General features: G+C 41.1%; 2 protein-coding genes across 3 annotated transcripts in view; both read left to right on the plus strand.

Annotated features, from left to right (window-relative positions):
* The window catches only part of LOC109467651 (mitochondrial import inner membrane translocase subunit Tim8 A-like), an 18,110-nt gene extending 13,784 nt beyond the window's left edge, over positions 1-4,326 (plus strand). Inside the window, exon 2 of the mRNA XM_019765693.1 lies at positions 3,564-4,326. Within this exon, the coding sequence (XP_019621252.1) occupies positions 3,564-3,690 (127 nt within the window). The 3' untranslated portion in view covers positions 3,691-4,326. The remainder of the gene's footprint in view (positions 1-3,563) is intronic.
* Positions 4,327-6,016: 1,690 nt separating this feature from the next.
* The window catches only part of LOC109467649 (serine/threonine-protein kinase DCLK1-like), a 40,738-nt gene continuing 31,227 nt past the window's right edge, over positions 6,017-15,527 (plus strand). Inside the window, exon 1 of one of the 2 annotated variants that reach the window (XM_019765687.1) lies at positions 6,017-7,199. In XM_019765687.1, the coding sequence (XP_019621246.1) occupies positions 6,495-7,199 (705 nt within the window). In that variant the 5' untranslated portion in view covers positions 6,017-6,494. The remainder of the gene's footprint in view (positions 7,200-15,527) is intronic. The other variant, XM_019765686.1, reaches the window with a different exon arrangement.

Raw genomic sequence — 15,527 nt, forward strand, 5'->3', positions numbered from 1 at the left:
GAATTCATGAAGACAGCACAGCCGGGCTTGGGGACTTCGAGTGGATTATTTTTAGCAGTTTTTGTAAATTTGAGAATGATTTTGAAGCGGCTGGTGATACCGAGAATAGGGGTAAAAGAAGGCGCTGTGTGTCACAGGAGACAAAATCCTGACAGAGCTTATAAGGTTCCGGTTCGGAGTTTAATTATGACCAGGGTTCCAAATAGTGCGCAGTAAATCGCCGGATCTGCGAGGCTGTCACGCTAGGTTTGGCTCCCCATAGCTCGGTGATCGTTGTAGATTTTCAAGCAGGTTTTGAATTGATAAAAAAACCTTGGGATTGTAGTGTTTTTCGGTGTGGTGAAGCTGGACGGCCAGCGACGCATTTTTGGTATTAGTCCGCGAGCAAGGGTGATGCGGTTTGTCGCCTGATTACCCAAATAGCTGCGTTCTATGTGGAATTTCAAGGCAGTCGCGTCACCGGATTTTGCGAAAAACTTATCGCAACAACCTATTTTTTTTTTTCCATTTTTCAGAAACAGGAAGTAGTAAGCTATTTCAATCAGACGTAAACACGAGTGTGAACGCAAAGTGGATTGGCTTCGGACTTGGATTCGCTGGTGTGACACAATGTACCATAAATGCCACGACTGATCGGGTCTTATATGCAGTTATCTCCAAGCAGATCTTTCGGTGGGGGTAAGACAGTATCAAATTGGCCAGCCTGTATCCATTTGGCCACCGATGACATGCCCGTAGCCAGGATTTTGAATATGGGGGGGTTCTTCCCAGTGCTTGAGGGATCAGTGAGCGGCACAAGGTTCCTAGGGGGTCCGGGAACATGCTCCCCCGGGAAATTTTGAAAAAGAACCTTCTGAAATGGCATTTCCTGCATTTTTTTAGAGGATTTCAAAGAAAAAATCAGAGATAACTTTTTCCAATAACAAAGTGAGCCATTTTCCTACGATTCAAGCCTCGCTGCAGCTGGCGACACAAATCAGTACATCTTTTAAAAGAAAAATCTTGGACCTTTAGATAAAAAGTGGACCAAGAAGTGGCCTTGTGGGGGGATGCGTCAGAGGAAAGGCTGCTGAAGCAACCACTACGTGCAAAACTGTGACAAAGATGTAACCTGGGTTCGTCGCAAATCTGGACGCAAGTGAGCTACAAAAGCAGTAAAACCTATGCATGAGTCTTTCTTGTTGCTATCAACTTGCCTGTTAAAGATTGAACCGATACATGTACCAAGGACATGTATCGGTTCAATCTTTATTGGAACTTGCCATACCCTGCCAAACACGACTACACTTTTGTTACTCTGCATTTTGTGCTGTATAATGTTTATGCATCACATTATTAACTCCATGAAAAATGGAGGTATGGTTTGTGTGTCTGTGTGTGTGTCTGTGTGTCTGTCTGTCTGTGTGTGTGTGTTTGTGTTTTTTGCACATTTGTAGTCAGCATAACTTCATAACGCTTTTATGGATTGTGATGATATTTGGTACGTTGGTAAGTCTTAGGAAGCCAAAGGTCAAGGTCAAATATGGGCCTCCTGGTGGATGACCTTGGTACTGCAGCACAACTTCCGGTTTTTGTATCTTTTGTTTTGAACATGCTATGGTCTTCACTTTTGGGGGACAAATAGCTTATCCTATCAGGATGGTGTGAGTTTGGTCCCCCTAGCAGCTTGTTCTGGAACTGCAGGGCACTTTCTGGCGAAATCTTTAAAAGCCAATACCGGTAAGTCCAGATAGGAACAACGTATTTTCATCATTTTTGTTGTGTAGGTTACTGAGAGAGAGCTGTACATAATTAAATGTACAGATGTACAAATTATGCAAATGAGGATGTAATTTGCATAATTAATGAGAAAATGCTATAATTACAGTGTTTTATATAATAGTACTTTTATACATGTAATCTATTTAATATGTGGCAGGCAGAACATCAATAGATACCAATTATGCAAATGATGACCTAATTTGCATAATTGTGAAAATTCTGTGACTCCTTATTGGTGAATGATGGGACTTGTGACATGTGTAAGTTACTTAAAGGTTAACACCTCTATGCATATATTATGTTAATGTGGAGGTCATTTGCATGATTAATGAGGACATGTTGAAATGAAGTATGACAAAGTAGAGGGATTTTACAATATGAAAATGTTGTCATTTGAATTTACAAATTTCCTTATTTCCAATTTCCATTGTCAATGAGACAAATAAAAAACATTTACAAAGACTCATATATTTCATGGAGGTTTGAAATCTCAGAATTCTTGTCTATCATTGTCATATCTGTGAATTCCTTGAAAACATCTACTGTTAGTTTGTGTAACATTAAAGGGTTAATGCCCCGCCCTGAGGTGTATATGGTGAGATAATCCCTGGTCAGGTGTGATAACCACTGAATAAACCACCAAGTGAGCATAGCGAACGAGGTGGTTTATGAGGCGGTTATCACACCTAACCAGGGATTATCTCACCATATACACCGAGGATAAGGCGGGGCATTAACGTTATTATCATATAGCCTATCTAAACTTTTGTTGTTTTTCCATCCGCCTTTCTGGTTTAGCTACTGTTCATTAAAACTAGCAAAATGAGTACTGTAAATCTGGCATGCCGTGTGAATTCAAAATGGCGAGAGAACCCCCTTGTTTTTGTCTGCCTTTTCTGCTTTTTATAAAATAACTCGCGTTGCCGAGTTCGTGCCCAACAAAGGGCTATGAAGCGAATGTACCAAGATGGGAAATACCTACAATGTAGGTTTGAACCCAGCGTTCGGTGCTGCAGTAGGAAGGCGGATCAGTACCAGAGAAGTAGCGATTGGTGGTACGGCATCGCACTTGGCACATTTGACAACATTCAATGGTAATACTATGCTATAGGCGATGTTTTTGGACAGAAAATAATGCAGGCTCATTTGCATATGATAAGTGACATCTAACTTCCTTTGCCAGCAATGATTCGCTTTAGACGGAGGAAATCCATTTTGGACCCCCCTCTGAAGGATCGCACGATAGGGTCCAAGGTGGTAGTGATGACGATTCGAGGATTACCGTCGTGCGACTATTTTGATCGTCTTTAGACGGTGTTAAAATACTGTCACCGGCAATGTCTTGACAATAAACATTCGTAGGACTATTCAACCGTCGTCAGTCTAAAGTCAGCCTATGCTGGTTCCAAAAAATATGCTGGCTGAATCATAGAAATGAATAACTGGGGTTCCTGTGGTTCAAAACCCCAGACATCACGAAACACATGTTGAACCTTCTTCTCCTTTGTTTAAACTTTCCGACTCCAAAATAACGGTGCAGCAACTCCTTTAAGTTTAACAGTCAACCACCTGGCCCACAAGGAGTGCAAGAGCCCTTCCTGGTGGTCAGCGCAAATTTAATTAATTGGGAAGCACATTCTGATTCTCTTAGGACAAACTGGAATTACAATCTGCCCTAGAAAATCTTGAAAATCACATCCAAATTGCAAGTTGCATGTAGTATTTCAGGCCCTGTTAGCAAGGGTACTAATGTCTGTCTTCTCCTGGCTGACAAAGACCTTAGTATATCATTTCTGTTGCAGACCGTCCACCAAACTTGATGGAAGGACAGAGACGTGTTTTGTCAACTGTGTGGAAAGATTTATCGACACCAGTAACTTTGTCCTCAACCGCCTCCAGAGTAAAGCAGGGACGGGCGAGCTCCATTAGAGCTGGCAGTTCTGAGGAGCAGTCCCGGGGAGCAGTTCTGTGGAGTGGTCCTGAGGAGCAGTTCTGAGGAGTGGTCCTGAGGAGCAGTTCTGAGTAGTGGTCCTGAGGAGCAGTTCTGAGTCCTGAGGAGCAGTCCTGAGTTCTGAGGAGCAGTCCCAGGGAGTATTGTCTGATCATGAGGAGCAGTCCTGAGGAGTGGTCCTGAGGAGTACTCCCGTGGAGCAGTCTTGAATAGTGCTCCCAAGGAGTAGTCCTGTACTGTGAGCAGTTCTGAGGAGTACTCTGTAGTCCAGAGGAGTAATAGTACTGAGGAGTAATTCTGAGGAACATAGTGGACTTTACTATAGACACAGCTGTGCTGATAATGTACAACTTGTACATGTATGATAGCTAGTAATAGATGACGTCCAGGCAATTGTAGGGCATGCAGTCGTACATGTTTAGTTGCCTGTTCCTAGCAGACTGAAGCTAACAAGCCTGGTCTCCGGATCCAGGCTAAGATATTCCAAACTCTAACCCTAATCATAGACGTTTGTAGCTACAATTGATACACCTGATACCAAAACCTTTTTATTTCATGTGTATTTCTTTGGCATGAATATACATGTATTTTAATAAATACCAAGAATACATGTACTTGTACTTTGTTCAGTTTTTCACTTCAGTACTCAGGTATTTTTTTTTATATTTTACAGAGCAAACGTGAAATTATCTTAATACAGTTACAAAGTTAAAACTTCCTACACAAAAAAGTGGTGCATTGAATGTTCAACTGTTTCATGGATGCTTTAGTGCCAACCATAAATCACATAAAATCACATACAAGCTTCATCGATACCCTGAAGCGAGATGATGGGCTCAGGGACATCTCTACAGCGGAGCTCCGATCACTGATGGAAGATGGAGATGAGTGGATCCTCCGGAGAAGAATCCATTGCTCCCCATGAAGACATCACTGATGTCCACGTTCAAGGTTAAAAATCTTTGGCTTAGCCCCACTCTTTAGACTGGGAATAGTATACAACTCCAAAACCCTTTGAAAATGGTTAACAGTTTGTCTTTAGACACGAGCAGGTCACCGTGGTGAGGGATAAAATGTCACGGGGAAGGCAACCCCCCCCCCCGACCCCCCTAGATTGCGAGCCTCCCAAAATCCAATGATGAACCTAGGCAGACGGAAAAAAGATTTCAAGTTAGGTAGAGCCCTGGCCGACTCTGACTCCATTTGTGGACGCGCTCGGGGACCAGGGCAGGTGAGAAACACAGGGAACACCTTGAATGCGTGACACGTAAGGTATACTAGTATTTAATTTTGTCAATGATCACTTTTTCTCACAAGTTAAGATACGAAATCTAGTGCAAATAAAAACAACTGTCAATTTACCGTTTAGCATTGCTGACTGTCCTGAACTTACCGTTATGCATTGTCGGCCCTGCTGTTACATTAACCGTTGGCAGGACCCCCCATGCAGACCCTCTCAAAATGGTGGGAGAAGAGCCGCTTATTTTGTCTTGCGACTCAAGTTCATGTTTTTACTGTTTGCTGCCTGCATATTCATGCATTGTGATGTCGAGTAATCGCCCAACGAAGGAGACTGAGGGGTTGTGTACAGGGATGGGCAATTTCCGGGCTCTCTTCCACGCCATGCTGGTACATGTGGTAGCACAGGCAGAATAGTGCTTCAGAACCTTCACTGGCCATTTGCTGATTTCCTTTTCAGGTAGGGTGGCACATGAAAAAAATGGAAAAATGGGATAGATACAAAGTACTCTATGAAGTGAAAGATTGACATGAGTATAACAGAAGCTTCAAGCACGGGCTTACTTAATGGCCCTTAATTAGCATGTTATTGAAGAGCAGAAACATCAGCTCTAACCACCCTTGAAGGGCAACAGCACCACCTGCTGCATGCGGACTTTATTGGAAGTGCAGCCTCCACCATTTATTCCATCACACATTGTGTCTGAATTTGATGTACATGTATATCTATTAAAACTACATACAAATATGAAGTCTATCAGCAGGCTTCTCAGCATCACAGTTGTAGCAATAGCCTAACTACACAATGAATATATTCTAGTTTCTGTCTTAGTGGAAGCTTTATTCCACATTTTCAAGAATTATATAACGTTACATGTACAATGTATATAATCATAAAATGAAACCTCAACGTACAATGACAGTCATTGACAATGTGTATGGATTGGTTCCTTGGGGTACCAAAAGAAACAACGAAGTCCCCATCAAAGTGTCTGCTGTCGGTAACGTTGTTGTAACGTTACAGTACCGTGCGTACTGGTTATTGTTAGCCCATTATGATAGTGTTGCTGTTGCGATGGGAGGTTCCCACGGTTGCTTAACAACACATCTAGTCAGACCGCAGGTGCACGTTGTCGTCTCTCACCGACCAGACGTGCATAAGCCCAGGCATCTGAATAATGCCCGTCCTGAATACTAGTACCTGATGTCCCTCGAGAAGCCGGAAATTATGAGGGCCCATGTGTGCCTGGGTACTGCCCGAATAATACATGCATAAATCAGGGCCTCGCGTGCTGCGGTAAGGCAGGGGTTTGCATGCGGAAGTGAAGGATCTTTAGGGTTGACAGGCTTCTCCAAACAGCGGCGATTTTAAACCCATATTCGGTGACGTTTTACAGCGGCCTGTGTTTGTTGGCGTGTGTGTTGTGACTTCTAGGTTGTGTTGTAACGTCACGTGCGTCGCGGCGTTCACGTCACGTACCGCCTCCCAGGGGACGTCAGGCCGGCGAGCGGGCAGCTTCCACACCGCACAACACGGCAAGGCATGATGGCGGACTTCAGCTTCACGGAACACTTTGACGAGTCGAAAACGGGCCGACACTCGCGCAGCTCCGGGCGCAGCGGCCTCCCCAGCCCCTCACACAGCGCACACGCCTCCTTCTACCGCACTCGAACTCTCAAGAAGCTCGCGGAGGAGAAGAGGGCGAAGAAGGTGCGGTTCTACCGGAATGGTGATCGCTTCTTCAAGGGGATCGTGTACGCGGTGTCGCCCGAGCGCTTCCGGAGTTTTGAGGCGCTCCTGGCCGACCTTACCCGCACCCTGACCGACAACGTCAATCTTCCGCAAGGCGTCAGGATGATCTTCACCATAGACGGGTCCAGAAAAGTCTCCTCTATAGACGACATAGAGGAGGGGGAGAGCTATGTCTGCGCCTCCACTGAGGTCTTCAAGAGGCTGGACTACACAAAAAACGTCAACCCCAGTTGGATTTCTAACTTGAAGAAAAAAGATGAATTTCACACAGGAACGAGCCCGAGTGATAGACAACAGCAGGAGGAGAACAGAGACTACATTCGGCCCAAACTCATCACTGTTATACGCCACGGAACCAAACCCAGAAAGGCCGTCCGCATTCTACTCAACAAGAAGACAGCGCATTCCTTTAACCAGGTCCTTAATGATATCACCATGGCCATTAAACTTGACACTGGGATCGTTCGGAAAATCTTCACTATCGGAGGAAAACAGGTGGGCTGATTTTTTGTTGTAGTCAGAATTGTGTGTTTGTGTGATGGCTCCATCTATAATGGACCTGTGCTACATAGATGACATCATCTGGCCCACATCACCTTTGTTTCATATGCAAACCATACCTTGGAAAAGTGTCATAAAAATCCTATAGAAAAGCAGTGTTTTGGTGTAATATTATACAGTGAGATACAATGATATCCTCACAGCTGATACTATGTATGTATTCTGAATTCCACATAGCTGTTGAATTTTGCAGGATGTGATTGATGTAATTTTTCATTCTTCGCTTGTTCAGAATTGTATCAGGGTTTATGGAGCTATCCCAGAAGGCAGTTGACCATGATGTCATTGATGGCAGCCTAGTTAATTTGCCTTTACTCTGGCATCTGGGCCTAGGAAAGTGAATGTTGTGTTTCCTATTACAGTCATGAAAAAAGATTAGGGTCGGTAGGTAGGTAAATTAATACAGATACAGTTAATAATACACTGAAATGCATCAATACACCGGTGCTGATTTGGTCCAGTGTACCAGTAAGCACAGCTATAATTGTCAGATCAAAATTTTGATGTCTCTTGTTGGTGGCCAACCCCTAAAAAAGAAGCTAGGGTTGCGAAGGGGTGGGGGTGGTTGCTAGGGACAGTCGGGTAACTGGAAACACACCATTTTCTATGCCCAAGGCAAAGCATTTACTGCTCATGATGGGAAGCAAAGAAATGACCTGAATAACTCAACTGTTTCAGAATACCTGGCAGGGCTCGAAATACTGGGTGCATGTGCACCTTAGTGCACCCAAAATTGGAGCTGTGCACCCAATTTTTTTCTGTGGGTGCACTGGTGCACCCAAATATTTTTGTAGGTATTTTTGTACATATCAAATGTATAATAGTATGCAGGATATTCTAGGCATACAAGTGTCAGAAAAATAATAAAAATAATAAAATCTTTGTTGTAAGTTAGCTCCCATTTCAGATTCAAGCTCAGAAGAGGAGCAGTAAGATCTGTAATTAGTTTTTGTTTTATATGGTGCACCCCAAAAAAATTTTGTGCACCTAATATTTAAGGTTGGGTGCACCTGAGTGCTCCTATTCCCATAAATGAATTTCGAGCCCTGCCTGGCATGTTATACAACAAAATGTGTGCTAGCTTTTGCATATTTGAACCTTGGGAATTGGAATTACCCTGAGGACATTATTGCATTTTTATTCTTATTGTTATTGAAATGTCATTTCAGTTGGACCTCCCCCCCCACACACACACAAACACACACAATTTTGCACCTTACATTTGATAGTTATGCCAGATGTTAAGGTACATGCGTATAACATACATTATGCAAGAAAGACATCAATAAATGTAGAATATTTCTAGCCTTCAAAGCTAAAATCCTGCTACTGACTTTGCAGGTGGAGGAAAAAAACTCAGAAATGAAATTATTTCAAGAAAAAATCATGCCAGTGTGATTATGTGGCATAAACAGTTTTACATGTGTATTGATGTGGTACCTAGACATCATGCAACATTTGACATAATATTTTTGAACATTGGGTGCAGGTGGAATTCAATGAAGAAATCCTTTCTAAAGTGAACATCTGAGTGCATGATTGTATTCAGCATAATTAACATGTAAATCAGTGTGCTCCACTGACCATGACATGCACCATCCATATATCATGAGACAGAAATAGTCAGATTGCACTCAGACTGAGGGCTTATCAAAATATGGCCACCAGTAAACAAACACAATTTTTTAAAAACAAAGTATTTCTGTCTCTTGGACCCAATGGTAACTGCAGTGTACATGTGGAATAATGGTTGACAGTGTTTACACACAGAAATGAGTCTGTTGTGTCACCTTTAGAGGTTAGATCAGGTTCAGTACCTGGTTTTGTCTCAAGTTTTCCTACTATGTTCAGCTACGTGGGTAAATAGGAAAGGGTAAAAAAATGTGTAAAACAACAAAACATGAACAAGTCACTCTGCCCTGTGCCCCCCTGCCCCATTACTACATGTTTGTGTAAATATGTATTGTTATGGTTTGAATGTGGTGCAGGAACATGTAACAATGTAGAAATGTTCCACTGTTTGTGTAGTAAACAAGACCAAGGAGGAGGTGGGCTGGGGTTACCTGGTAGGCTACAGTAGTATGTTGTTGTGTGTGTGTGTGTGTGGGGGGGGGAAGCCAAGGGTTTTTTACCTTCGCCAAGAAGGTTATGTTTTCAGTAGCGTTTGTCTGTGTGTGTGTGTGTGTGTGTGTAATTTAGCAAGATAACTCGAGAAGCAGTGGATGGATTGGATGNTATGCAAATCAGGAGCTAATTTGCATAATTAATGAGGAAATTCTATAAATCTGCTTTGTTCGATAATAGAACTATTAAACACTTGTGACATCTACTTGAGAACGAGAAAAACATCTGAGGATATAGATTATGTAAATGAGAACCTAATTTGCATAATTAATGGCAAATTCTTATAATTCCATAGTTGTCACTGCTGCACCCAATTTCATACTTGCCACATTTGGAAGTTAAGTGAAGTGAAGTGAAGATCAATAAACATAATTTATTCAAATCATGACCTCATTTGCATAATTTATGAGGAAGTGCTATAATAGCCTTTTTGTTATGATAAGGCTGTCATTGGATGGAGAATATGATCAACTGATATAATCCATGCAAATGAGGCTCTTATTTACAAAATAAATGATTAAAATTGTATAATTTGTCACCCGCAAGAGTTAACACCATTTGGCGAAGGTATGAGATCGTGGAACTCTTGTTTTCCATACACCATGTACTCCTTGACAAAGGTTGACTCAGACATTTGGTAATGTAGCTCATGGGCATGCAATGCTCCAAATTCTCACTTGCAATCTGCAGAAAAATTGCAGAAAAAAAGTACTAAGATGATAGAATGTCCTTGGGTTAAAAGCTAACATTTGTAACCTGTGGGAAAGTTAGATGTAGATGAGATGTACATGTAGACAGATGCAGAGTGCCAGGGCCCATCCAAGTTACTGACTGAGTCAGGTGTTGAATTCAAATGACCATGTGGAGGTTTTTGCCATTTTGACTGGTCTTTGGCCTGATCTGAATGGCCATGAAATAGCCATCTGGAACTCTCTATGATCACAAAAAAGAAATAGAATCTCGATTCTTGAATTTCTTCTACCAGAAATGAAATTGAGATTTGCAACTTTTTTTTCCAACAATTTAGATATTCTTTATTTGAAGAAAACTTCATGTGATTGTCATTTACTTTCACTTTCTAACATATTTGTGCTATTATTCAGGCTCTATTATTCCATATTTCTGAATTTTATGGTTGGTTGGTAATAAAACAGCCCACACAAGGCACACTTGTTTTTGTTGCACCACCACAAAATACCAAAATGTAAACAACATGGCTGACAGCTGTGTTTCCAGCTTTTTAACACACTTTGATACTTTGGCACCTCCACTTTCTGAATGACATTTTTTTGCATTGGAGTAGGGTCGATTCAACTCAAGTTTGTGAAGAAATGAATTTTTGCATTATATAGCTTTAACATCAGTAAATTTTATTTTCAACAAAATGTTACCTTACACAATGGAATAGGTGTTTAAAGGAGTACTAACCTCCAGAAGGGGGTTCTATATCACGACAGGCATCTATTTTAGGAAGTGAAAAATGCATATTACTTTACAGTATACAATTAAATGCCCATTTTGTGCTCAAGTCTTAAAACGCATCGAATCCAGGACAAACTCTCCAAATACCCTCAAAACGATCCCAGAATACACCACGCTACCCCATTGGTGTCTATGTTTTAAACCAAAAGTTATGTTACAGACTTTATTTCGGGGGCAATAAGAAAAATTTGTACCGTTTTGTGTTCTTTGGTATCTTACCAACCATTGCCTTTCTTGATGTCCTTATCGCCCCTCATTTATGCTGCAAATATTGACGATGAAAAAAACGGCGTAATCTAGTTATCTTTTCCTTAAGTGGCGTAATCTAAATTCTGTTCAAGTAATACTTACATGCAAATAAGTTGAGAAAATCAAAACACGCGGGATGAAACTGGCGCTCACTGCATTAGACATCCTGATAGTGATAGTGATATAATAGTATTCAAACCACAGGTCAAGCAAAGTAAAGGAAGTAATTTCTCAATAATCACTGAAAAATGTTTATGTTGACTTGAAGTGTATGAGTATTGCGTAAGCCAGAGTTCCCGGATGTATCGATTGTGGTTCAGCATGAGGAAAATTGATATCGCTTTACAAACATCCGCCGCGCAAGCGTACAAGCGAAATTATGTCAAAAGTCGGCTAGTTATGTAATCATTGCAGCATGATGTATCAGAAAATAGCACTCCCTTCTGGAGGTTAGTACTCCATTAACATTCTTGCTGTGTTGAGCAAGTCATAAATGTATGGCTTATGATGAGCCACTAAGACTAGTAAGAGGCCCAATGTGATGAAAATGTCCTTCCAATTTGTGCAAAATTACATATTGTCATCACCACCACAGCTGTGATTCACTAGATCACTCTTCTGACATGTTGTCGTGTCACCAGACAATATCCATGTCGTCTTTTACTCCAGAGTATCTGACTAGGCTGATGTGATTAGAGTGAATCATCCAGTCAGCTGACATCACCTGTGCTTCACTCCATGTACTGATGATGTAGGGCATGTCCAACAAAACTTCCTTATATGGTAACTGTAGCATTGGGAGTAAAGATGTGACATTGGCAGGGCTTGAAAAAGTCTTTTTCTCAGTTACAAGGCTCTAATCAGCATCCATTTTTGTGTCAATTACAGGAACTTTGCAGCGCGTGATGGAAAAAATTTTAAACCAATCCGTCACCCATGACAGACAAAATTGACAAAAGATCTTAAATGGAAAGAAACATAAAAACATCCATCCACCAAACACTCTCAACCACATGATTTGCCTCTCAAAATATGGGAAATTATGTACTTTTAAATGCTTGAAAATGTAAATTTTGCCCCAGACCTCACATACATGTAGATTGCAAGCAGATTGCTCTCCCCCAGGTCCGATCATGAATTGGGCTGATGGAAAAAAGTTCAAGCTTGCTAGAGCTCGGTTACATGCCATATTGTTGGCAGAAATCTACATGCAATTTGATAGCCTGGAATTCATCCGTGCACACTTTGTCTCCGCTCCGTTCCTCCGCTATGGCGGAGCGGAGGAATGGAGTGAAGACAAAGCGTTCACAGATGGATTCCAGGCTAGCAATTTGAAAAATCTAGTACATGCAAAATTGAAGTTAATTCAGCCTTCTAGATCACGGGACGAGAGTGAGTGAGAGTGAGATATACAAACCTGACAAATTTTAGCCTGGATGCCAGACCCATAGCACACTAGATGCAAAGTATCTCAGTGTGCAGGGGTCTGGTCAGATTTTACATGCACCTCTGATATGATTGGTTAAAGGAAGTGTCCATCCTGTCAATAATAGAAAATTATTCCCTCTCCCCCAGAGACCTCTCAGGAAAACCAGAATTTTTTGTGTGTAAAGTGGACCTACAGGTATGCCTGAGAGCCTTTCCTAAGTCTTCCGACCAGACCCCTGCAGACTGAGATACCAGATCAAGATCATAGCATGTCCACCGCACGAGGTATCATACCATGTACCCCACTGCAGTACCTTACAAAACCACTAGAATACCCAAAATTGACCTTGACCTTCTTGTTCCCAACCTCATCTTAACTACCAAATATCATAAAGATACATGTACATGCACCACACACCAAGTTATAACCGATTACAAAATCAGCAACCCCCTATGTATGGTGTACCTAAACACATAACCTTCTGATGAAGGTAATAAACCTCCTGCATTTCAAAATGAGCATAGCATTATAGCAGCACCATTATTCCACAGTGCACTGAGCACTGTGCACTGAGCACTGTGACAGTCATATTTGTTCAAAATGCAAAATTGCATGTTTAGAACATTTTTATATCACTACATGCAAATCTTGAAAACCACATGCAAATTGCAAATTTCAAGTCCTACATTGTCCATCAGCACTGGCAGACGTACTGATGCAGAAATGGAACGTGATAATCATTATGATATTGTCATACTGATGTAACAGATGGGCTGCTACATGGGGGGTGAAATTGGTCGAGGTGTAAATGAGTCACAATTCAATAGATGTACAGAAGACCAGTGTGTAACCAAGCATTCGTTGAATCACATTTTACTCTGACTCATTTCGCTTGCTAATGCGTTATGCCAAAGTGTGGTTATGCTGGCTATACTGATACAAATACAGATAGATGCAAGTTTTTACAAATAAAATTAGGTGAAATGAAAATACAGATTCGAAAAGGAGATCAATTTTCATATCAGGAAGACAGTTTCAAGGTTGTTTGAATATTCCCTCAATCAGTGCTTAATTTGCAGGTACATGTAGTTACATGTAAAACTAGAGTTCCACGACCTCATATTACATTTGGCAAATGATGTTAATTTATATGACAAGACAAATTATAGATTATTTCCTCTGATTATGCAAATAGGATCCTTATTTCCATGAATTATATCAGTTTATTATGTTCTCCACCAAATGACAGTCCTAATAATACTCTTATCTTAACAAAGAATGTCATTCCAGCAATAAGTAATGCATAAATTTTGCAAATTAGGTCCTTATTTGAATTAGTTATGTTTAATAATGTTCACCTTCAGTAAGCTTTAAGCTTCACTAACTTTTAAATTCCCTAAGAATGAAATTGCAGTCAGTTACCATTGCTGATTTATAACATATTCTCATTAATCATGCAAATTAAGTCCTTATTTACAAAATCAATATCTGTCTGTGATTCTCTCGTTCTCAGTTACATATGCCAGAAGCTTGAATATTCCTATCATATACATGTAATGCAAGTAATGTAGAGAATTTCCTCATAAATTATCCAGATTACATCCATATTTGAATAATTGTCACATGATTATGTCAAGCATCACCTAAGCTGCCTACATATCAAAAATCATGACAGTCCATCAACTGGTTCTTTAGTTATCCTCTTTTTAATATTATGAAACAAATGCACCTGCAGTTCCAAAGCAAGTTGCTAGGGGACCAAAACTTACATCACTTCTTCCACAGCACAAAAGCTACCTATCATTCAAATTTCGTGACCCTAGCATGTCTATATCAGGAGATATCAAAATCGGAAGGTCTACTGCAGTATCATAGGAAGCAACTAGGGGGCCCAAAAATCTTCTTGGTGAAGGTAATCAAACAAACTGTCTTAAATTTTTAATTAAACTACAAAAACAAACAAGAATTTGGAGATCTCATACCTCCATGAAATATGTAGAATCTATGCAAATGTTGCTTGGGGGATTTGTCTAATTGAATATGGAAATAAGGTTGTAATTAACATAATCTAGTTTAATTTATGCTTTTCTGAACTCAAATTACAACATTTTGTGTGTGAAATTCCTATCTTTGGCAATGGTTTATTCCAACATGTCCTCATTAATTATGCAAATGACCTCTATATTAACAAAATATATACATAATTATCTGCACTCTCACTCAAGATGACAATACAGGTGCTGGGCTTGGTAAAAATTTTAATGTAACATTTCAAATCCACGGGTGGGAGGGTGGGAGGATTTTTTCGAGGATTTGCTAGAGTGACTGCACTAAGCACGCTATTAGAACGGAAACCGAATGCGACCTCAGGTCGGAGGTCAGAAGTCATTTCCGTGCAGTCAATTAACTGATTTGGCTCTGCGCCCCAAATACTGACAATTATCTGCACTCTCACTCAAGATGACAATACAGGTGCTTGGGACTTGGTAAAAATTTTAATGTAACATTTCAAATCCACCAAGACCAAGCCCATAGGGAGAGAGTAGGGTGGGGAGAGTGCAGTAAGTGTAGTAGTGAGGCCAGAGGCGGAGGGAGGGAAGCCGAAACAAAGGCCACAAGGGCCAGGGGCTAACAATGAATCCGTAGAACAAGCGCCGAGGGGCTAATAGTGAACTGGTACAACAAGAGCCGACACTGCGGTGCGGCGACAACTGGCTAACAATGAGTGGGCTAAAGAACCGAAGCATATTGCGAAATTGGTAGATAATAAGGCGAAACTGACGGACAAGCTGAACAACGGGAACTACTAGGTACTAACATGGAAGTTCGCCAAGTCTGTTATGTAAACGGTACAAAACTAGGCTCAGAGCAGGGCCGCTAGTAGCAGTAACGGGAGATACGGAGGACTGCCCTGTCATGCCTAATACAGGTAGTCAAACTAGTGCTAAGACATGATATATATACATGAGAACAAGATG

Source organism: Branchiostoma belcheri, unplaced genomic scaffold, assembly GCF_001625305.1.
Source record: "Branchiostoma belcheri isolate BF01 breed outbred unplaced genomic scaffold, Haploidv18h27 scaffold186, whole genome shotgun sequence".
In the NCBI taxonomy this organism is placed as follows: Eukaryota; Metazoa; Chordata; class Leptocardii; order Amphioxiformes; family Branchiostomatidae; genus Branchiostoma; species Branchiostoma belcheri.